The 23,942-nt window shown below is 51.9% G+C and overlaps 1 protein-coding gene across 3 annotated transcripts in view; it reads right to left on the bottom strand.

Annotated features, from left to right (window-relative positions):
• The window catches only part of NKTR (natural killer cell triggering receptor), a 1,715,190-nt gene that overhangs the window by 167,153 nt on the left and 1,524,095 nt on the right, over positions 1-23,942 (bottom strand). For all 3 annotated transcript variants that reach the window (XM_069647908.1, XM_069647909.1, XM_069647910.1), the window contains one exon: positions 1,127-1,219. In XM_069647908.1, coding sequence (XP_069504009.1) covers positions 1,127-1,219 — 93 coding nt within the window. The remainder of the gene's footprint in view (positions 1-1,126; positions 1,220-23,942) is intronic.

The following is a 23,942-nucleotide window of genomic DNA, read 5'->3' as shown; positions in this document are numbered from 1 at the left end:
AAGACAAAAAATAAAGGATGTGTTTGAATCGTATGCTTGGGCACCAGTGAGCACTGATGAGGGTCCAAAACAACATTTGGGGCAAACAAAGCCAGCCTAGATTGTGTGAATCACTAGATCTTGGGTGGCAGCATGCCCATGAAGACCTAAAACTCAAACATTTTGAAGAAAGAAAACAATCAAAGGGGCTTGTCAGTTTTCAGATTCTGGCCTCTGCCCTATGCAAAAAATGGAAATGATATGAGCCAGTGCGCATCAATTCCAGCAAGGTTGGTCGAGATTCTCTCCAACTGAGTCAACCTGAAACCCTTTGTGCCCCACTGATACTAGGAATGGAAGTCAAGGGATTGGCAGCCATGTGTGTGTGGAGAAAAAAAGATAGGACTACAGTGAGTGTGGTGGTTGTGCCGTCAAGCAATTAATTGGCATAGCCAGACTAACAATAGGCGGGCCACACTGTACATGAGGCGGGAAGAAGCTAGGTGTCCAAACTGACAAAGAGCCAATGGGGAAAGTGGCAGAATATCAGTGAATGGCCATGTAGATGGTAGAGGAGTAAGGCAATGGCCTGGAGCGCACTACTTGTAACCCCGAGTGCAGACCCTATTTACAGCACTCAATTGCTTGCCAGCTAGTGTATCACACTTTATAAATCTCAAACATACATGAATGTACCAACAGAGGGGTGGGGGTTAGGGAAACTGTGGCAAGAAAGTAAATGGGGTAAGAGCAAGCAGAGCCAAACAAATAATGGGCAGAACCTGACATACTATAGCTCAGGAAGGACTGAATGGGAACATGGAGGGCAGCTCTGCCAAGTTAACAAAGGCCCAGAGGTCAGAGACTTACCATGTCCTATGAAATGTAGGGCTGTGTGTAGGGGTGTGTTGTGTGGAAACACTAAGCAATACATCTACTGCAAAACGGTTTCCTTTTGAACACAAGGAAATGTCTATTAACCTTTCTCTTCATGATTCACACAAAAGATTACTTGCTCATTAACCAAATTTCGATTTCGCATGGAAAACACAGCGTATAAGTTGCAACCAAGTTTAGATACTTTTCAATAAGCATCAAATGCTTTGCTGTATTCTTCAATAAAATCTAAGGAGCAATTAAAAAATACCTGGAACGTCTGTCATAACTGTGTGATCTGCTGTACCTCCTCTTGCTCCGGCTCCTACTCCTACTGTAACTGTCATAAGTGTACGATCGGCTTCTAGTGGGAGAAATTGAAGAATTTTTGTTTTTAAAAAGGGCAACAAAAGAACCAAAGGATAGTACATTAACTACAGTGCCCCTACATTCAATAGCATTGTATCCTCCCAACTGTTAGTGTCAGTAACAGAACCATCTTATTTCAATTTTTGTTTACCAAATCTGCAAGCAACTGACACTGCACAAGAACACACATAGCCAAACTACCTCTCCAACTCCAGTGCCTAGAGGCATGTCAAACGATGTAAGTGTTACCAGTGTGTGTGTTAGGAATTTTTTGTAGCGTTCCCATCTATTTCAATGGGACACCCAGCATACCTGCTTTTGTGTGACTCCTGTCTTATGTCTTTTTAACCTCACTCAGTTGCTTAACTTTTTTCTTTCAGGGCACTGTGGAGTCCTGAAGGTTACCACTGCCAGTGGCCCAGTCATCCATTTATTTTAATGATGTAGCACTACTACCTTTCCTTAAGGATAGTAGTTTAGGGAAACCATGTTTCCCCTTTGTTTGACTCTATAGGCATTTTTCCCATACACTGTGCAGCCCATATGCAGCATGGTGGCAGGGGCAGCTTAATTTGACACTTTTTGGCAGCAGTCCTGTGTACATTTTGTTCTACCGCATTGTAGCCTTTTGTTCACTATGGTGTTCAAAATGGTTGGTCATGTTGTTGAAGCCCTGTTCATGAGGTTCATGGTGCTTTTGGTTTCTTCCACCCAGGTAGGAATGGCCTAATCTGTCTTTGCAGGATTTGGCCAGATACAAAGGAAATAGCCTTTGTGCGTGCAAAACTGGTTTGGGCTGGTGGAGGAGCTGCAAACAGCCCCAATACACATTTAAAACCGGTGTGTGGTCATGACTGTACCAGAGTTGGTTGTCCTCGATTGGACTGCTGCCAGAGTTTGCCGGTTGCAGGTCCGAAGGTGGGCTGTGGTCCACAACCTAGGATTTTGTACATTATCAGATGCTCTGTAGCCCTTAAGTTAATTACTGAAACCAGAAAACTGATGCACGACAACATTGCCAAAGCCATCTATTTATTTGATTTTTAATATAACACTTTTACCTGAAGCGCTTTACAGTAAAATAAATAAATAAAAGTTTGATACTAAATAAGTGCAAATGCAAAAAAAGCACAATGATGCACTACAGATTCAAGTCAATGTAATATGTAAAAGCCACAAGTAGTCAATGTTGTTTTAAACTACTCTTGAAAATAAACAATGTGGAGGAAAGACATGTTGAATGGAAGAGCATTTCATAATTTGGGTGAAAAGTTGGAAAACGGGAACAGACACAAGAAGGCTGAGGAACAGTAAGAAGAAAATGAGCAGCAGAATGAAGACAACGAGATGGTTGATCAAATGAAATAAGATATGACAGATAATTAGGAGCAAGAGAATGAAGATACTTAAACAATACAAAGAAAGTTGAACTGAAAACAAGCAGAAGTAGAAAGCCATTTACGTTGAGCTAAATAAGAAAATATAGTCACTGAATAACTCAATTTAAATAAGATACGAACAGACGAATATAAAATGGAATGAAAAGGAATATGCGCATAATTCGGTAGTCCAACATATAAAGAACAGCAGTAATTCAATCCACAACAGTTTCGGGTTTGGAGGAGTAGTCTAGTAGATGAGAAAGTCAGAGGACACATTTTACAAATAATAAACAACTGGAAACAACAAGTGCGTATGACAGAACATATGTGTTCATGAAAGGAAAGAACGGAATCAAAAATATCACCAAGATTATATGCATGATTGGGACGAGTAAGAGGAGGAAAAGAAATAGACAAAGGGGGTATACCGGGGTTGAAGCAGGAAAGAACAAAATGTCTGTCTTTTTAGGGTTAAGTTTAAGAAAGTAAGCAGACAGTCAAGATTCAATGGAAGAAAGACAGGCGAAAAGCTGATGCAATGAATGACATGAAACCCAAACGGGCTGATTATGCATGCCAGAGCGGTTGTGCAGAGAGTGAAAAGCAAAGGACCCAATACTGATCTACTAGGGCCATCAAAAGGACAGGGAGGAATACGTTACTTACCTGTAACTCCGGTTCTCCAGCATTGCATTCTTTCCTAGATTCACATGCTATGAATATTTCCAGTCGTCAGGCTGGGAATCCTTCGTAAAGAAGCCGTTTAAATTTAAACTGAACACTTTGTCACTTTTGTGCTCTAGTACTGTCATTTTGGGCCATACTGCCCACAACCAATAGGAACACCTCCCTTAACTCCACCCCTGTCGGCCATCTTCAGATTTGGCCAGCGCACGTGAGTGGCAGTAAGAGACAAAAGAGGAGACATGCGGGGTCAGTCGGAGGGTCCCATGTGAATCTACAAATGATACCGATGCTGGAGAACTGGAGTTACAAGTAAGCAACTTAGTCCTTCTCCAGCATTGGATCTTTCATATATTCCTATGCTATGAGCAGATTACAAAGCAGTATTCATAAACAATACATAGGGGCAGAGGCAAGCTCCCAGCGCAAACTACCATTGGAGACTTTCTAACATTAAGCAAAAAGGTTTAGCAGAACCGACTGGCCGATTCTAGAGTCTTTTGCGGAATCCTAGTCGACAAAGTAGAACCTGGTGAATGTAGGCACCAATCTCCAGGTGACTGCACGGCAGATGTCAAGCAGCGGGATCCTGGAGAGGAAGGCACTGGTAGCAGCCACAGCTCTTGTGGAGCGAGCCCAGGGCCTGCCTGAAAGTGGCCTGCTGGCCTGTTGATGGCAGAAGGAAAGGCAGGCTGCAATCCACCTTGAAATGGAACACTTCAACAGAGCCTTCCAGAAGGACCGAAAGACAAAAAATGTATCCGTAGAACGGGATGCCTTAGTACATGCCTCATAGTACTTGAGAGCATGCAACACATCCAACGTATGAAGTGCCGGCTCCGCTGTAGATGTTGGGGTGCCGAAGAACACTGGCAAAACCACTGGTTGATTCAGATGGAAGGAGGACGGTACCTTAGGCATGAATGTCGCGTTAGTACGAAGGATAGCCTTCTCCTTGTGAAACGTCAAATAAGGCGGTTTGCAGGAAAAAGCCTGGATCTCACCCACTCGTAGCCGATGTTATGCCCACCAAGAAAGCGGTTTTACAGTAAAGATGCTTGATGGACGACTGGTGCATAGGCTCGAAAGGCGGTTTCATGAGCTTCAAGAGCTGCAGATTAATTTCCCATGCTGAAGCTGGGCGACGGACGGGTAGAAAAGACCTGAACAGCCCACGTAGAATGCCTTCACCAGCCATTTGAACCACAGGGATGGCAAGCCCGCGGAACAGTTGTACCTTGAAATCGCAACCAGGCACACTTTGATTGAAAAATGCATCAAACCCAACTGAGCTAAGGATAACAAATAGGGCAAAATGTCTTGTGGCCAGACAGCCTGCGGCCGCAAACCGTGGCTCCTGCCTCACACCTGGAAGTGTTTCCACTTGCTCTTGTAGCACTTAAAAGTGGATGAAGCTCTTGCTCGGGCCAGGACTTCTTTGCAGTCTTGTAGAAGGGAAAAAGATCCAAAGTCTAAGAACACAGGAGCAAGGCCATCAGATTGAGCGAGGCCGGGCCATGGCGCAGCACTGCCCTTTGGTTGCTGGACAGGAGAGTCTGGTGTGGATTCAACTTGAGAGGAGCAGCTGAAGAGAAGGCGAGGAGGTCGAGTACCAAACTCTCTCGGCCACCGTTAGGGGAGTTTTCCTAAAGTCCTACTTTGTAGTAAGCTCTGCCAGTGGTTTGTAGACCCCCACATTTTAGTGCCAGTCTCTACTAAACTCAGGACCTTGGTAGCGGGGCAGATCAGTCAAGCTTAAGAGGAAGATGTGAGCTGTAGGTAAGTACACAGAAACCGGCAAGTAAAGCACATCAAAGAAACACAAATGTACATTAAAATATAGATATTTACACAAGTCTCACTGTTAAATATGTAACACAATAAACCATCACACAGATCTACTTTTCAATACTTTCAAATAGTCACTTCTTAGTTGGTAGTTGCTGGACGCATACAATTGTTATAGGAGTATGACAGTTCTATCGGTAACACAGAGCACCCACAAAATAATGTATTTAGACTGCATACACATATAAGATAATGATTTTTGCGAAGGAACAGTCTTTTTTTTATTTTGTATTTGTAAATCGCCTAGCAGCCCGGAGGCATCGAGGCGCTGTTTCAAGAATGTGTCTTAGTTACAGGAGGTGGGGTTAATGCAAAGGTTACATTAGTCAGTACAAGGTTACAGTAGTGGAGTGTCTTACATTAGTCCGTACAAGGTTACAGTAATCGAGTGCCTTACTTGTTGACATGACGAGCAGGGACATATGAGGAATACATGAGGAATACATACATGTGGTAAAGTCCATTGTGGTGGTTTACACGAACAGCATGGTTTTTATTGCTTTTCTGAAGACTGTGTGGGACTCGATGCCTCTGGTAGAGGGGGGGTAGCAGGTTCCAGTTGGCAACTGCTAGAATTGGGAAGCTAGAGCCACCTGCTCTAGTCCTGAGACTTTTAGGAATGGTTAGTCGGTTGGCGTGGCTGGATGTGGCGGGTCTGATTGGGGGGGGGGGGCAGAGAATATTTGCACGAGGTAGCGAGGTGCTGTGTCATAGCGACATTTGTGGGTAAGTGCCAGTGACTTAAAAAGGATACATTCCTTGACGGGTAGCCAGTGGATGGATTTCCTGGTGGCTGAGATGTGGTCTCTTTTTGAGACCCCGGTGGCTGCTCCAAGGGCATTGTTCTGCACTGTTTTAAGTTTTTTGATGTTCCTTGCTGAGGTGCCTAGTAGGAGTGCGTTGCAATAGTCTAGGCGAGATCCTATGATTGCTCTGGCGATGGTGAGGGAGTTTTGCTGCGTTAGGAAGGGCCTGGCGGCAGTGATAAGTTTTGAGTGGTAGGCTGATGAGATTGCATTCACCAGTCTAGTCATGGTGAGGTTTGAGTCCAGGTATACTCCCAGAGTTATGACTGACTGGGATACCGGGATGCATGAGTTGTCAGTGAGAAAGAAGTCATATTGGGATCCCATTTTTTTTTTAATTGTGACCGGAGACCCGATAAGGAGTTCTGTCTTTTCACTGTTAAGTCAGAGCCAGTTTTCATCCATCCATGTCTGGATGGTGGTGTAGATGGAATTTAGCGTTTTTTTGGTCAGCCTCGTAATCGCCCGTTAGAAGGATGAGGACCTGCGTATTGTCTGTGTAATTGGTGTATGTGATGTCCATCGAATCGAGGTATTTGAATAGTGACCTTGTGAATAAGTTGTACAGGGTGGGTGGGATGCAGGACCCCACACTTAATTAGATGAGGTTGGGCGCACGCTTGGTCTGAAAAGACTTTCATTGCTCTACCCCTGAGGAAGGATGCGATCCATGCAGTGGCATCTGGTGAAAAGTTGGTTAGTGTTATCCTAATAGAGCTTCAAGTTCTATAGTTTCACAGCACAGCAAATCTTTTAAAGTCAAAAACGCAACCCTAGCTAAAAAGCAGCTCGTATCAGTTTAAAATCTTGCAAAGCAGAAGAAATCAAAAGTTCCTGTGGATACATTTTAGTCTCTAGGAAGGAAGATACAAGAAAGTGTTTTTTAAAATTTTTATTTATTGGCAGAAGTTACAGCAACCACACATGTCAAGAGTACATTGTATAATACATTCACTGGCGATACACAGCACACATGGCGAACAAGGAGTGAAGTAGAAAACAGATGGCGCACGATGCACAGCACATAGGCGTGCAACTATGAGGCAATGGGAGAATCACCACCGGACACATTTTCGGATTGGTTCATGAGATAACTATTAAAGGCTGACCACACATTCTCGGGACGGGAGTGTACTGGGATCGTTGTCAGATATTCTTCCTCACAAGTACGTGACCAGGTAAGTGCACTGAGCCATTTCTGAAAGGTAGGGGGAGAGGGACTTTTCCAGCACTGTAGCACGCACTTCTTAGCCACCATGCAGCTTATGTCAAGAAATGTACACCGTCTTCTAATATCCAAGACACCCATTGGGCCTGGGTCAATCGTCACCCCTGTGATATCAGCAAGGGCCCCCAGGACTCTCCCCCCCCCCAACCCCCAGAAGTCTGCCAGCTTATGACATAACCAGAACATGTGTAAGTGGTCTGCTCCTTCCTCCTTGCAGCGTGCACATGCGTGTGTGTCAGTGCCGGCAAATTAGAGAGTCTGCGAGGAGTGTAGTACAATCTGTTAAGCAGTTTAAACTGGATGAGGCGATAGCGGAAATTGAGAGACGCTCTTAGTGTGGGAACACATCTTCTTCCATAGCTGGTCAGAGATCCCCGAGTCCAACTCATCCGCCCACTCAGAGCATGCACAGGAGGGCCGGGGGCAGGTCCGGGCCAACAACAGTTTGTAAAGGAAGGAAACAATGCCACGGGTGCCACTGGATTTGGCGATGAAGGCGAGTCGGGAGGCGCGTCCGGGAAGGTTGGCCACATAGCTTGGAAGGCGGCGCAGAGTCTATAATACTGTAATAATTCAAGTGCGGACCCCGTGTGGCCTCGTCTCCAAGCCTGATGAACGATGAACCTCCCGTTAGGGAAGAAGTCAGTCATAGCCTGGGAGCACAAAGCCACCCAGTGGCGGGCAAGAGCCGCATCAGGAGTGGGTTCCAGCCCAGGAAATCTCCAAGCAGGAAGCCATTTGTAATAGGGGCGTGTGTCCATAGATATGTTAAGAAGGTTTCCCAGGCAAGTAGAGTAGCCATCACTGGGTGAAATGCGGAGTCAAGCGGGAACTTGCGCTGGACAACTAGCGAGATAATGTTGGTCTCGGCTGCTGCCAATGTTTCCATCTTGACATGTGGGCGGGTCAAGGGACTTGGGTAACAGTATGTAGCGTATTGGGCTCACCTCAAGCAAACAGGTTGCTTAGCACTGCTTGGCCGACAGGACTCCTCCCTGGAATCCCTGTCGACGTAGTAGAATTTTGTGAAGGTGTGCGTGGACCTCCACGTAGCAGCCCCGCAGATGTCGAGTATGGCCACACCAGACAGGAACGCCGCTATCGCAGTGATCGCTCTGGTGGAGTGGGCTCTCGGACAGGCGGGTAGCAGTTGCTTAGCAATGCGTGATGCAGCCGGAGAGCCATCTTGAAATGGAAGCCTTGGAAAAGACCTTCCGTGGATCACAGAACCAAAGTTCACAAACAGCTGTGAAGTCTTCTGAAAATTTTGTGCATGTCACGTAGCAACGTCCAGGGAGTACAAAGCCCTTGACCGGCACCATGTAGCGAAACACCTCCACTTGTGACCGTAGCACTTAAAGGTCGACGACGCTGTGGCTTTGGCGAGGACCTCCCTGCAGTCCGCTGGCAAATCATATCCTCCAAACTCTAGGGCTGCAGGAGCTAAGCCCCCAGGTTCAGCGATCCTGGGTCATGGTGCAGGATTGCGCCGCCTCCTGTTGTGAGAAAATCCGGACTCACTGGCAGCTTGACCGGAGGCAACGCTGACAGGCTGAGAAGGTATTGGTACCAAATCTGCCTCTGCCACGCCGGGGCGATGAGCATCATCCTGCATTGACACTGTCTGAGTGAGTTGACTCATAGCAGGAGAGGGAACGGAGGAAACACGTACAGAAACAGTCCTTCCCATGGGAAGGTGAACACGTCCCCCAGGCTACTTAGTTATTGGCATCTGCTCGCAAACTTCTAGCATTTGGAGTTTACTGCTGTCGCAAATAGATCGATCTGGGGCCTGACCCACTGGACGAAGAGGTGGTTCACCAGATCCTGCCAAAGGCCCCATTCATGGCAGGAGCGTAGTTCACGGCTGAGGGAATCTGCAATGGATTTGACTCCCGCAACGTGAAGTGGGATGAGTAACACTTGTCCGATAGCCCAGTGCCACAAGTCCTGCGCTTCCCTGGAAGGTGGCAGGGATCGAGTGCCCCCTTGTTTCCTAATATGGAACATGGTGGTGGTGTTGTCCGTGAAGATCCTCACCACCTTGCCCTTCAGAGACAGAAGGAACGACATGAGGGCCCAGAGCACTGTCCATAGCTCCACGATGTTGATATGGAGATCCTTCTCCGGCAGCCACAGACCTCCAGGGGAGCATCCGTGGTGACCGTCTCCTGGTACAGGGGTTTTGAAATCCCCTGCTGTGGGTGATGTTTGAGCGTACACCCCATCATCCTATCGCCGATGGAACTCGACGTCGAGAGGGATCTTGTCCGTGAAGCTTCTGGACACTTGTACCCAGCGAGCGTCCGGAATTCCTGTAGGGGTCACATCTGCAACCTGCACAGCCCGACGAGGTATATGCACAACACCACCATGCCCAGCAATGATTTGATGGCCCGCACGTGGTCGTCTTTGCTGACGACAGCCGTTGCACCTTACCTTGAATGGCTGTGATCCTCTCCTCCGAGGGCGACGCCAGGCAAGACACTGTATTGAGTCTGGCGCCTAGGAACAGCGCATTCTGCGATGGTGTTAAGCAGTACTTTAAAAAGTTGACAGATAATCCCAGATCCGCCAGTAACCAGACGGTCATCTCTGTGTGTCCTTCTGGCCAGCTCCCTCGAGCAGGCGCAAATCAACCCGTCATCCAGGTACGGGTATATGTGTATGCCCTGTAGACGCAGATGGGCCGCCACCGGTGCCAGGCATTTTGTGAACACTCTGGGGACCGACTTCAAGCTGAAAGGTAGAGCCTTGAACTGGTAGTGCCGTCCCTGCACTACGAAACACAAACTCTGTTTCTTGCAAATGGGGACATGGAAATAGGCATCCTTCAGGTCCAACGACGTCAAGAAGTCTACTTTCTCCAGTTGGCAAAGCATGTGTTGCAACGTGACCATCCTGAACTTTTGGCACTTTAGATATTTGTTGAGACGTCGTAGGTCTAGGATTGGCCTCCAAGCCCCAGTCTTCTTTCTGACCAGAAAGTATCTGGCATAGACTGCGGAGCCCCGGAGTAGCTGGGGAACTATCGCCCCTTTTCGCAGCATGGCCCGTACCTCTCCCAGGAGCTGAGGAATGTGCTGCTCTTGATAGGCAACCGGAGGGAGCCGCGGACACCTGCATTGAAACTCCAGGGATTGTCCTTGGGCGAGAGCTTCCAGCACCCATCTGTCGGTGGTTTTCTTTCTCCATTTGCCGACGAACCTCGTCAGCCAGCCTCCCACCAGGGGACACAGGTGGGGGGAAGACATCCTGGCTGGTTCATGCTGTCCTCCACTACCGTAGGCCTGCGAACGGCCTCTGTAAGCTTGAGTTGCGCCTCTGGAAGGCTGACGGTATGAAGAGAAGAAACCCTTTGAGGACCTGCTCGTCTTTCCCCTGGAGTAGCGAACAGAGCGGTGGTGCTGGTGGGTGCCCAGGGAACAGGCCATCTCTGTATCCGCTTTGATGGCCTAGAGGGACTAGTCAACTACTTTCCCCAAATGGGTTCTCTCCGTTGAAGGGCATGTCCAGCACCTTTGCTTGGACCTCCTGGCAAAAATGTGTGGCCTTTATCCAGCCTTGGCAATAAAGACAGACACTGTTCCACATTTGCCGATACCCTTTGTCGGTGACGTCCAATGCCACTGTGATGGGGTGATGAGACGCCACCTGCCCTTCCTGGAAGAGAGTGATTGCCCCAATCTTCTTATCTTTGGGGAGGAACTCCAGAATAGGTCCCAGCTTGTACCACAACTGCCTGTCGTACCGGAATAGGATCACCAGTGCGTTGGCCGCCTTGATGGTGGACGCTGTGGTGTAAATCACCTTCTTTCCCATGGCGTCCATCCTCTTCCCCTCGCTGTCTGGAGGGACCGAAAACGAGGGTGCGTTGGCTGACCGTTTCCTCGCGGCCGCCGACACCACAGAATCTGGCAATGGCTGCGACCTCAGGCACTTGGGTGCGGAGTCCGGTACCCAATGCTTCCTCTACGACCTATCCCGTTTGGTTGGAGCAGTGCAAGGATTCTTCATGAGGGCCAGGACCTCTTCCCAAAAATCATCCAGAAGGGGCACCACCAGAAGCCCTCCTTCTTGGTTTCCTTCGGCACCAGCTGGAATAGCTTCGAGGCTCTGGAGACCATAGAGTGGAATGATCCCACCTCATCTGGTGGAGACACCCTATGTGGAGCATCCAAATGTAGATTCGCCATCCGCTGCAACTATATCCTCGTCGTCATGGACGTATCCCGTATCTGGTTGGGGAGAAGGGACCAGACGTGTTGGCGGAGGTTGAAATGGGGAGTGAGATGACACTTCCTCTTCTTTGCCGTAGGCTGATTGGGGGGGGGGGGGGGGAGGTGGCCCTGGGGTACCCTTTGGCTGAGAAGGCAGAAAAGGAAAACTAGGCCCTGCACCAGCGTCCTCGTCAATGTCCTCATGGACCATGTGTAAGCACTCCTGTTCTTCGTCGTCCTTGAACTCCATGGCTGAGGCCATGGCATGGGAGGGCTGTTTCAGGGCCTCCTCGCCCCAGCCCTCCTGACTCCCCCCTACCCCCCCGAGGGTCTTGAACTGGGGCCTGAGCTTGTTTCCCTCCTTCTGATGTGCCAGCCGACTTTGCCAAAGTCACTGCGGCGGAGCTGCGCGCCTTGTGGGTAGGGACACCTGAGCTGCGGGGGCTACCTTCGCAGGATCAGCACCGTCAGCTGTCGTGGCAGTAGCAGCGGCCAACTCAGTCGATGAGGTCTTCCCCTATGCCAACTGGGCCTGCTTGGTTCGGCCTTCTCCGTCCGCAGCTTCTCACAAAGTTTAGGCTGGGTAGATGCTTTCCTTTTTGAGGAGGAGCCCAAATGCCAGCTGGCAATGGAGGCAGACGGTGATGTTGATCGTGCCCTATCCACGTTGGGACCTGCTTCAGCGGCAAACCCAAGGGACTCAGACTTGCGGTTCTTGGCCTTAACTTGAGCCCCCATGGATGAGGCGCCCTCAAAGGACTTAGAAGACCCCTCCACGGACCGGCCGTTCCTGGGTGAGGCATGACCCTGCTTGGACCATGGGTCAGAGGCCTTGGTGTTGAGCCACGCTGCCAGTCTACTGTGCCTGTCCCTCGTCGTCTTGTAGAACCAGAGGAAAATTTCACATTCCACCTCCTTGTGGTCCAGGTTCAGGCAGTAGAGGCATTGCAGGTGCTTGTCCTCCACAAACACGTTCCATAGCCCTCATTTGGTACAGGGCTTGAAGAGGGACCTTCCTCAGTCATGGTCGGAGGGCGCTAAGTAGGCCGGATGTCCTTCTAGAATCTACGACTAAAGAAATTTACCAACAATGGATTTCCGCTGTCAGCAGATGGAAAAGAGATCACACAGGGTCTTTTGAAACAAAAATAGAATTTTTCTGTCTAAAAACAATGAAAAAGAAAACATACACATTGCTCGGATCGCAATCTCGAGGACTCCTAACACTGAAGCGTGCAGTAAAAATCGGAACGATGGCTGCCAGAGGAGGGGTTTAGGGAGAGGACTGTCATTGGATGGGGCAATATGACCCAGAGGACAGTGAATGGTTTAAAGGAGGAATACAGTTTTTAAGTGAAAGTGAAACTATTTTCTTTTCTTGTTTCTTGCTGTTTCTGCGTTGCTGCGTCTAGCTAATGGCAAAATAATAAAGCAGTGAAAGTATGTAAATGTATCTGTCTTCTATCAGTAGAACTGTACGCTTGTGTTCTTCGTGTATTCAAGAGCGTGTTTGTGTCCCGATGTGCGAATGGCACATGTGCTTCACGTCTAATTTGGCTAAGTCGCGCTGTCTCCAACGATGTCAATGGCTTGGCTTCATGATGCTTTCATCAATACAGTCAATTGAGGTGTCTTTGGTTGCAGTCTGGGGCCCCTCGTCCACTCTGGGGTAGATTTGTACCTCAGCTGTTGGTCTGTAGGGCTGGCTGAGTGGGTACCTCTCGACATACCAAGCCAAGCCTACTCCAGCACTGCCACCTACCTTCTTGGTTATCCGACCCATGAAGCGTGTGCCAGTTGAGGCTTTCGCTGCCACATTCTCATCCCCCAAGCCCCTTCGGCTGACTCACACCCTGACCCAGCCCTTTCTATTCTACACTCTGCGATATCTGATACTCTTGATGTTCTTGTCCCAGTCAAGAGGATCCGTTTGAAGCCCAAAGCCAAGTGCAACTCCTGGTACGACTCAGACCTCGTCACCCTTAAACGCAAGTGCAGGGTGGCTGAGAGGAAATGGCATGCTTCCTGTACATCCTCTGACAAACTGGCCTGCGGCCTGCTCCAAAGGCAATATCGGCTCTCTGTCCGCACCAAGAAGAGAGCCCTCATCCAAGCCTGCGTCTCTGCGGCATCCAACAACTCTGCCAAACGCTTTAAAATCTCCAAGGAGCTGGTCAATCCTGCTGCAGTCTCTACCTCTTCCTGTCCCCTCCCAGGCCCTCTGCACGGCTCTGGCTTCTCATTTCAGCTCTAAAACTCAGGACATCATGTCCGGTCTCTTCCTCTCCGCCGCCTCCTACACCCGCTCTTCCTTTGGCCCTTCTGTGGCCACCCCTCCTTCCTCCTTCCCTGACTTTCCCCTGTTCTCCCCAGACAAGGTTTCTAGACAAGTCCGATCTATGAATGTCTCGTCAAAACAGGTTCTGCCCTGTTCCTCTAAAACCATCAACGACCACATTGACACCATAGATTCTGCTTTGGCTGACTTCTGCAACCACTCCTTTGCCACCGGATTCTTCCCTTCCCCCCCCTGAAGCACTCCCTTGTGCACCCTCTTAAGAAACTCTCTGCTGACCCCTCCAGCTAACTAACACCCAATCTCCATCACTCCTTTCCTGGGCAAACTACTGGAAAAGCTGGCCATCTCCCAGCTTAATCTCCAAACTGAATCTGTTGGTTGTCTCCACAACCATCAGTCTGGCGTCAGAGCTGCCAGAAGCACAGAAACTGCTCTCCTGAACATCCGTGAAGACATGCTCTAAAACCTTGACTCCAATACTCCCTGTGTCCTCATCCTACTTTATCTCTCTTCGACACGTTCAACCATGCCCATCCTGCTCAACCATCTTTTTGACAACCTGGACATCATCGATCAGGCCCTGGCTTGCTGACCTCTTTCCTCTCCGATCGACCCTCCCAGGTCCAACTTGAGTCCTTCCTCTCCTCTCTCTCTCTCTCTGGTGTTCCCCAGGGGTCTAATCTCTCTCCCTTGCTGCTCAACCAATACCTGGCACTTACTGCCCACTGCATTGCTGCTCTCTGCCCCAACTTTCAGTGCTATGCGGATGACACTGCTCATTTTCAGGCTTCCTTCAGCCACCTCTTCTTCTCTCATCTTGGACTGTACGCTATCCAGGAGTGGTGTGCCGCCAATGATCTATGCCTTAACGTCAGTAAGACCGAGATTCTCCTAATCGGCACACCTGCTCCCTCCTTTCCGATTGCTCTTTGGCCGGCCTCTCTTGGCCCTCTTCCTTCTCCCACCTGTGAAGCTAAAACCCTCGGGTCATCTTTAACTCCACCCTTTCCTTCTCTTCTCACATCGCCAACGTCTCTAAGAAGTCACACTACCAGCTGCACCTCCTCAGAGGTATTCTTCATTTCCTCTCCTTCCCCATGAAGCTCAATGTCTCCAGAGCTCTGGTTCTCTCTAGGCTGGACTACTGCAACAGCCTCTTTCTAAATCTGCCTGCTTCTACTCTCTGCCCTCTACAACTCATCCAAAACAGCATTGCAAGACTTGTCCTTGGCCTCAAGCCCAGGGATCGTTTCTCTCCAGGACTGAAATCTCTGCACTGGCTCCCAGTGGCTGCGAGGACCCTCTGCATTGTCCACAAGGCCTTCTGGGGCCTGGGGCCTCAATACCTTCAACTCTCTCTTCCTTCGAGCTCTTCGCTCATCCGCCTCCAACTCCCTCAGGGTCAGTCGCTTCTCCAAGCAACAAGTTGGAGGTAGATCTCTTTCTTCAGCTGGGGCCTCCCTCTGGAACAGCCTCCCTGAAACTTGAGGAAAACCATCAACGGTTCCAGAAGCACCTCAAGACCTTCCTCTTTGCTTCTGCTTTCTCTCCTCCTCTCCCCTGCTGAACTCCTGACTGAAACTGCATTGGTCACCTACCCATCGTTTGATCTCGGGACCAGGACCCCTGCCCCTGCCAGTTGCACACCTGCACTGCCTCCCGGGCAACCCCTGCACTTGAGGGCTGTTTCTGTATCCTTACAGTCCCCACCAGCTCTTGACACCTGATGTCTGCACTTACCATTGCACTTGCCACAAGCTGGCCACACTTTTACTTATTGTTTTATTATTTTATTTATTACTGTTGATCCTATGTACTGCGCTCCCCCCTACACCACACTCTTTCCCTTACCCCCTGTCCGGCACTTGCGCAATCTCAATGTCACTTGGCCTAGTAAGATCGTCGTCTCTATTTTCCCTCTGTTCACCTTCCCTTGCCTCGTCGCACCTTAAAACACTTGTGTATAGGCACATTATAAATGCCATATCATACTTATCAATTGTTGGAGCACTAGATATTGGTCCGAAATAGTATGGCCGATCTCAGTATCTCCAGGCCCTCTTCTGCATCATGTATCTTATAGGAGGGGGTGAACTTCCCCATCCCTCTTTAGTCCCCCCTCTGGTTGACCTGTCAACCACATCCTTATATGACAGTCCTTTTGCTTTGGGCTGCCATATCTTAGTATTACGGACACCTCAGAGGAATAACGATGTGTGGAAGTCGAATGACCAGTGCATATCTGCATATAACAGCATACTCCTTCGGGGTTGCACCAAACCCACTTCCTTCCATAGAACTTTGGGTCATGCGGATTTTCTAGTTTTATAGTCCCTGTTGGAAATAGTTCACACTGCGCAATCTTCGACTTCAGCTTGTCTCGTTCTGCAGCAATCTCATCTTTTGTTCCCATGTTCACATGAATCAGGATCTGCAGTCCGATAGCCTCTTCTGTAGTTTTTCTGCACCTTGCCATGTAGATCTTGATCCCACATACAAATTCTGCTCCAAGCAGGAGGGCTCCTGATATCACCTTCAGTCCGTCTGACATACATGATGGCATCCATGACCATATATATGGTAGCCAGCTCTTGTCCTTCCCTGTTCCTCAAGCTTCATCTTCCATTTTTGCATGCATCTGTGCCAACTCTGCTACTGCATCTGAGAGAGTTCCGTTATCTTCGTAGTTAGCTGGTATAAAATGTGCAACAGAAATTCCCCATCTTTGTGCAAACTCCTCCTTCTGATGCCTCCGAGAAATAATCCCCCCCCTCTTTTCTATCTGCTCAATCCAGCCTGCTTTTCCGCCTTCTCTGCCTGGCCCGTTGGTGCCACCTTGACCGATCTCTTTATCCTTTTTTTTCGGTTCATCTTTGGGAAGTAATCAAGCTTTACATCCTTTTTGGGTACAAATAACAAAGGCATGTTGATGTGTACCAACGAGCATAATCCTCCCCGCTCAGGTGGCAGCTTCTCATACACCTTCAATCCGCACGCCCAGTAGTGATCCATCAGCACTACCGTTCCTGCTGTCATTGCTGCAAGTGGTTTGATTGTTTTGCATCCTACGTTCTCGCGGCATCGGTCCAGCTTAATTTTCTACCCATTTCAGCAACTATGCGCTTGCATACCATTCCTTCAGGCACTTTTCATTTTCTTCCTGCACCTTGTTCACTGACAACTGGGCTAGTGTCAGTGTCTTGCTTACCAACCATGGGTAGACGTGAATCCCCCTCGCCTGAGGGACGCTGCCACCACCACCATGAGCTGGTGAAGACCCTCAGGGCGGAGGTCAATCCGAATGGCAGGACCCGAAACAAAGTGCGAATTGCCAGCTGCAAACCTCAGGTACTTCCTGTGCGCGGGAAGTAAGCACCCTTTAGGCCCAGAGACATCAACCAATCCTGAAGTTGAAGGGCCCAGAGGACTTGAGAAAAAGTGACCATCTTGAACTTGTCCTTCCTGAGAAGTTTGTTCAACCAAGACGCAAGTCCATGATGGGTCTCAATCCCCCGTCTTTCTATGGGATAAAAAAATAAGGAGATACCATCCCTTGTTCCCCTCTGCTAGAGGCACCTTTCTCCAGCAGGCTCAAAATTGTCTGCGCAAGGAGCGGATCCGGAAGCTTCAAAGATAGTTTCCCCGGTGGATTGTCGCAAGGCCGCTGAAGGAAGGGATGGCAGTAGCAGTGGGTATCCAGAACCCATGCATCTGAAGTAATGGCACACCATTCTTCGAGATGCTGAGACAGTCTGCCCCCAACCGGCGAACCATGGGACACGGCCTCACGACTGTTTGGAAGCGGCTGCGGCCGTGCCTGAAGGCAAAGAGGCAGCTGCCTGAGCGGCTTTGGCACCACAAGTTCCCCGACCACCACATGTACTCTTTCGATGACCCCTTTGACTGGCAGCCCCTCTCATTCTACCAAAGGAGGAGTAGTAACGAAAGGAACCTCCCCTCCACTGCTGTCCCCTCGGATGAAAAGGCGGAGGTCGACGCACCGCGGCGCTTAAAGATTTTGCCGCAGCTTTTGAGGTCTGCAACCTCTCAAGGCTCTCGTCAGCCTTGCTGCCAAACAAATGTGCGCCATCAAAGGGCATGTTGAGAAGACAGGCCTGCACATCCGGAGCAAACCCCGACTTCCACAACCTGGAAAATCTGCGTATAACGGTGCTCGCAGCCATGGAGCAGCTAACACTGTCGGCCATATCCAAACCCGACTGAAAGGATTCACACATGGCATCCTTGCAGTCATGCACGAGTGCAAGGAACCCATCCCTTTCTTCCCCCTCGGGAATATGCTCAAAGAAACACAATTCCACAGAGTGTGTGAAAGCCTTGCCAAGGCACACGTGGAGTTGGTCGATTTCAGGGCCATGCTCCCAGCAGAAAATACTTTCTGGGCCCAACCATCGAAGCGCTTGTCGTCCCTATCCGGAGGGATGGTAGGGTATGCAGCCTGCCTCAAGGTGGCCGTAGCCGCCAGAACCACCAAACTCTCGGGAGTGGGGCGAGTAGATAGATAGCTGGGGTCGCTAACGGAAGGGCGGTATTTCTTGGTCAAAGACTTATTAACAACCGGAAGAGATTCTGGGGACTGCCAAGCAGCTGCCACCCTTTTCTGCAAGGTAAGATGAAATGGCAAAGCAGGGTCAGAGGACGGACCTTGATCCAAGATGTCCGTCAGATCATCTTGCACAAAGTCTTCAGGAGGACTAGACCATCCCAGATACTCAGACTCGCGCCATGAGTCTCCTATAAGAATACTCTGGGGGAGGCCACCAGGGGGCGCACAGGCAATGGCTGCCTGAGTGCATAGCTCCCGCCGAGGCCCGGGTATCCCACGGGATTGAGCCCCCCCCCCCCCGATACCCTCCCCGCGAGCACAACTGGGGTGACCGACTCGGCGCCCCCCCGCCCCCCAACGAGAGAAAGAACGGAGCGCGAGCTCCCCGGGGAGCCGGAGCACGAAGCCCGTGGCGCCGGAGCGGGAGACGCAGCAGGAAAGGAGCGGCCTCGGGACCGCGAGCGAGGCGGTCTCACCCCGGGCGCACACGGCACCCCAGCCCGACGGACCTTCGCTCCCCCCCATCAGCACCCCCCCCCCCCCAGGGTGCGGAGAACGACCTGGCCGAGGTCCGGGCCCCCGGGACTTCGGGGACGTGGCAGTGGGGCAGCCCTCTCCGCCCCTCCCCCCGCGGCCCAGTCCAGAGCGAAGAGCGCTGGGGCGGCCCGCGCGGCGAGGAGGCGGCATCAGGGGGATCGGAGCAGGGCTCCTGGGAGTCGGCACCCCCCCCCGAAAGTGAAGAGAGGGAGCGGAGCGGGGCGGCCCCCCCCCCCCGGGACGACAGCGTAGACCAGGTCAGCGGAGGAGGCGGCACCCGGGGCCTGGAGCGGTGCCCCCGGGGACTCGGAGCCCTCCCCCCTCCGGGAGTGAAAGAAAGGAGTGGGGAAGCTCCCCCCCCCCCCCCTCGGGGGTTACCAGCGCTGGAACCCAGCACAACACAGCAGAGCAAGGGGAGCCCCGGCGGGCCGGGGACTCGCCCCCCCACAGGTGAGCGCCCCGAGCGGGGCGGAACCCCAAAAGCAAGAAGACCAAAGGCGGGGTCTGTGGACCAGGGCCCCCCCCCGGAGACAACAAGGCCCGAAGTGGGGGTGACCAGGGTGAGAGGCCCCCCCCAGCAGTTGGTGGGGCGTGTGCCCGCCCGGAGGTGCCCCCCCCAGGACCCACAGAGCGAGCCACAACACCCCCCCCCCTTATTTGGATTGGAAGGTTGGGCCCCCTTGATCCACCATCCCCCCACCCCAGGAGACCGGAGGAGGCCCCAGAAGACCACGAGGCACTTGAAAAGGGTGTGAGGCCCCTGCCTGAGAATAGGTGGGGTGCGTGCCCGCCCCCCCGGACTTTGCCCCCCCACTTGGGTCACCTGTGGAGCGCACACCCAAGCAAGGAAGGACGGGCCAGTAGGGGACCCCCCCGCCCCCCGTCGGGGCCGCAGGGACCTAGACGACAGGACACAGGGAAGAACCACATGAGCTGGAGGGAAGCCTTGCGGAGATACCGCTTCCGGGGGGTTGAAAGAGGTGACAAAGGCTTAACCCGCGAAGGAACCATGGCCCAATCGGGGGAAGCTTCCCCCTCCTCGGCGGCAATGGAAAGGGGCTTTGCCTCGATCCTACAAGAAATAAGGGACATGCGCTCCGACATTGCCCCTACAGGTCGAGTCGAACCAATCCTCCATAGCAGTCCAAGACATACAATATAGCATGAGGTTGGAGGCCCTGGAGAGGAGGGACGAGGAGAGAGCCCGGCAGATGGACGATTTCGAAAACAGGGAGAGGAGGAACAACCTCAGAATCTTTGGGGTGCCCGAAATAGAGGGGGAAACAGAGAGGGACGTCACCCGAGCAGTACGAGACATCATTACTCTCCTGTTCACGGAGGAAATGACAACCGAGCCAACTTTTGACAGGGTGCACAGGGCGGGGGGCAGGGCCGGGGCCCCCCGGTCGATTCTGGTCCGGTTTCACTACTACTCAGAGAAGACGAAGGTGTTGGAGGAGGCCAGAAAGGCTAGGGAAATCACTTATAACAACGCACAAGTCTCGATATACCAAGACCTCTCCGCCTACACGCTGGCCAGGCGCAGGATGTGCCGCCCTCTCAGACAGGTGCTTAAGGAAAAGGGAGTGCGCTACAGATGGGGCTACCCCTTCTCCCTGACTTTCGAATACATGGGCCAAAGATCAACCCTGATCACGGAAGAGGACATAAGGGGAGCCATACAAGAATACGCAGTGGACACGAACCCCCGGAGGGGCCCATCGGGACCGGAGCACGGGAGACCCGGCGGCCCTGGCCCGCCCGGCGAGAGGAGAAAGCGCACCGGCGCGAGGAAATTCAGGAAAATGAACACCCCCTCCCCTTCAAAGGACGGAGAACGTAACGACTCCGAGGACTGAGCACGGGGGCACCCCGGTGTGCCCTGGTCGGAGGGACGCAGACTCAGAGGATTCACCACTATCAACGTCCCTACGACCTGCAAGTAGGTGGGGTCCGCAGAGGGGTCACAGACGCGGGAGATCTTAGGGGGCTCAAGGAGATGAGCTTCTAAGCTTCTAATGCAGATTGCCTGGCCAAGGTGGGCAGGCTGGTGGTTCGGCCAAAAGCCAGCGATGGCAGAACTACTTGGCTGGACGCCGGGGCGGGGGGTGGGGGGGACCACGGGAGTTGGGGAAGTTCAGTTACGGTTTGGGGAGGGGGGGCAGTTGGGGTTTTGTTTTAAGCCCACCCGGGGGGAGGGCGCGGGCGGAAAAGGGGAACACAGAGTCGAAATAACGGAGCACACGGGGAAGAGCGTAGGGGAGGAGTTGACCGAGAGAGAGAAAAATAGAGACTATGGCTGACGGGCTGCCCGCCCTGGGAGTGGGCTCACTTAATGTCTGTGGCTTAAACACCCCCACCAAGAGGTCCTTGCTCTGCAGGGAATTTAGAAGGGCACACCTGGATTTTCTCTTCGTTCAAGAGACTCACTGGCCACAGGGGAAGGAGCCCAAAATGCGGGGAGGGGGAATTGGCGAGGTCCACAGTGCATCCCACAAGTGCAAAAAAAGAGGGGTCGCCATCCTGGTAGCGAAACACGTGGGCTTCGAGAAAGAAGCCACGCTGAAGGACCCGGGGGGCCGTTACCTGCTGGTGCGGGGGTCCCTGCAGGGGGCCCCACTGACCCAAGCGGCCATCTATGCTCCAAACGAAGGCCAAGCCCAGTTCTGGGAGGAGGTGGGGGACAAACTCAAATATTTCATCCATGGCACGGTGGTGGTGGGGGGGACTTCAACATGGTTCTGGACCCCACCCTGGACAGGAAACGAGCAGGCCCGCAGTCCTCTAGGGCTGCGGATGAGATCATGGCGCGCACTTTCCAAAAAGTTAACCTAGAATTGGGCCTGTTGGACACGATCCCCGTCCCTAGAACAGACTCCCCCTCCTTTACATATTACTCGGCCATCCACACGTCGTTCTCCAGGATAGACTACATTCTGGTAGACGAGACCCTACGTCCATTTGTCTCGGGCCACAGGGTAGACCCCGTCCCCTGGTCTGATCACGACTTGGTCCGAGCTACAATAGCAAGAGGAGGTCTACACGAACGCAGAGGGAGATGGAAGTGCAACGACTCCCTGTTAAGGGACGAAGTCCTATCCCAGGAGGTCCTCGAGGCCATCACGGAATTCTTTGACCTTAATGACAATGGGGAGGTGGGTCCACATACCCTCTGGGACGCCTTTAAGGCAACCTTACGGGGAACCCTGATTAAAATAGGAGCCCAGAAAAAAAGGCAAAGGGAGGGCCAGGGAGAAAATCGCCCTACTCCAACCTGGGGGTCTCCCCACGGTTCCCCTAGACAGCGAGCAGGTGACCGCATTGGACGACTACAGTCTCCAATTGAAGGATCTCCTCCTCCACAAGACGGAGAGGAGTCTCCAACTGGTCAAACAAAAGTACTATGAAAAAGGGGACAGGGCGGACAGGATTCTGGCTTGGAAACTGAGGGAGGTGCAGAAAAGCCGATTAGTGAAAGAGGTTAAGGACGAGGTGGGAAAGGTAGGCCACGACACACCCCACATTGGCGAAGCCTTCCGCCGATATTATGAGAAATTTTATTCGTCCGAGTACAATGGGGAGGAGGCGGAGATGGTGGGGTTCCTGAATTCAATCCAGATCCCGGCCCTGACCAGGGAGATAGCGGAGGGGCTGGAGGGCCCGGTGACCGAGGACGAGGTAGAGCGTGCGATTGGAGGAATGAAGGTGGGCACTTCCCCGGGCGAGGACGGGTACTCTGTCTACTTTTACAAAAGGTTCCGCTCGGCCCTCTCCCCCCATTTGGTAAAAGTGTTCAACGCGGTGCTGGAGGGGGGGTCTCTTCCGGACTCCATGATGGAGGCAATTATTGTGGTGCTCCCCAAGGACAGCAGGGACCCTAGGGAATGCTCCTCCTACCGACCCATCTCCCTGTTGAATGTTGACGTGAAGATTTTGGCCAAGGTGCTTGGGGGACGGTTGGAGGGGGTCTTGCCGAAGTTGGTCCATGGCGACCAGGTAGGATTCATTAGGGGGAGACAGGGCTCAGACAACATCCGGAAGACCATAGACCTGATGCACTATGCCCAGAGGTCAGACCTGGACGCGAGCGTCCTGTCCCTAGACTCGGAAAAGGCGTTCGACAGGGTGGAGTGGAGATTCATGGAACTTACCCTCCAAAAAATGGACTTTGGTCCACACATCAGGGAATGGGTGGCGGCTTTATATAGGGCCCCTCGGGCCAGGGTCCAAGTCAATGGTGGGTTGTCGGAGCCCTTCCCCCTGTCACGGGGGACAAGACAGGGATGCCCACTCTCCCCTCTAATCTAAATCCTCTCCATGGAACCTCTAGCCATAGCAGTCAGAGCCCACTCAGAGATTAAGGGGATTAAGAGGGGGGAGGTGGAATTTAAGCTCTCCCTGTTTGAGGATGACATCCTGGCTTACTTAGTAGACCCGAAATCCTCGCTCCCCTCGCTCCTCTCCTTGATGGCTACCTATGGGCGTTTCTCTGGTCTCAAGATCAACGCGTCCAAATCAGTCCTGCTCCCTATGAGAACCCGGGACCCGGGCTTGGACGCCCTCGCCAGCCTGGATGGAATATCGGTGGGAAAGGCCTCCATTCGATACCTGGGAGTCCTCCTTACTCGGGACCTAACCAATCTAGCCCTTGCTAACTACGACCCCGTTGTGGCAGGAATCACTGCAGATTTGAGGAGGTGGAGGTCTATGATTCTGTCTTGGTACGGCCGCATGACGGCTGTGAAAATGAACATTCTCCCGCGACTTCTATATCTTTTCACCGCCCTCCCATCTGTAGTCCCTGACCGGTCCTTCAGAGCCCTTCAGAAAGCAGTGCGGGAATTCATATGGCAGGGTAAGACCCCGAGAACTGCCAATAGGGTCCTGACCTTACCGAGGGAGGAGGGAGGGTTTGGGTTACCAGACTTTCAACTCTATTTCTGGGCAGCCCAACTACGCGTCCTCCTAGAACATATGAAAGAGGGGTTGGGCACTTACTGGTCATACCTGGAGGACATGGACGCCCACCCACTGAAGATTCGGGACCTCCTTTGGGCCCCTAGCAAGTTTATTCCGAACAGACTCAAATCCCACCCAACCCTGGGAGTCCTCTGGACGATCTGGAGGGAGGGTCCCCAGACGGCACA

The sequence above is a fragment of the Ambystoma mexicanum genome, chromosome 2q (genome assembly GCF_040938575.1).
Source record: "Ambystoma mexicanum isolate Mex_15411 chromosome 2q, UKY_AmexF1_1, whole genome shotgun sequence".
Taxonomy (NCBI): Eukaryota; Metazoa; Chordata; class Amphibia; order Caudata; family Ambystomatidae; genus Ambystoma; species Ambystoma mexicanum.
This window is presented reverse-complemented; position numbering and strand designations above follow the sequence as displayed.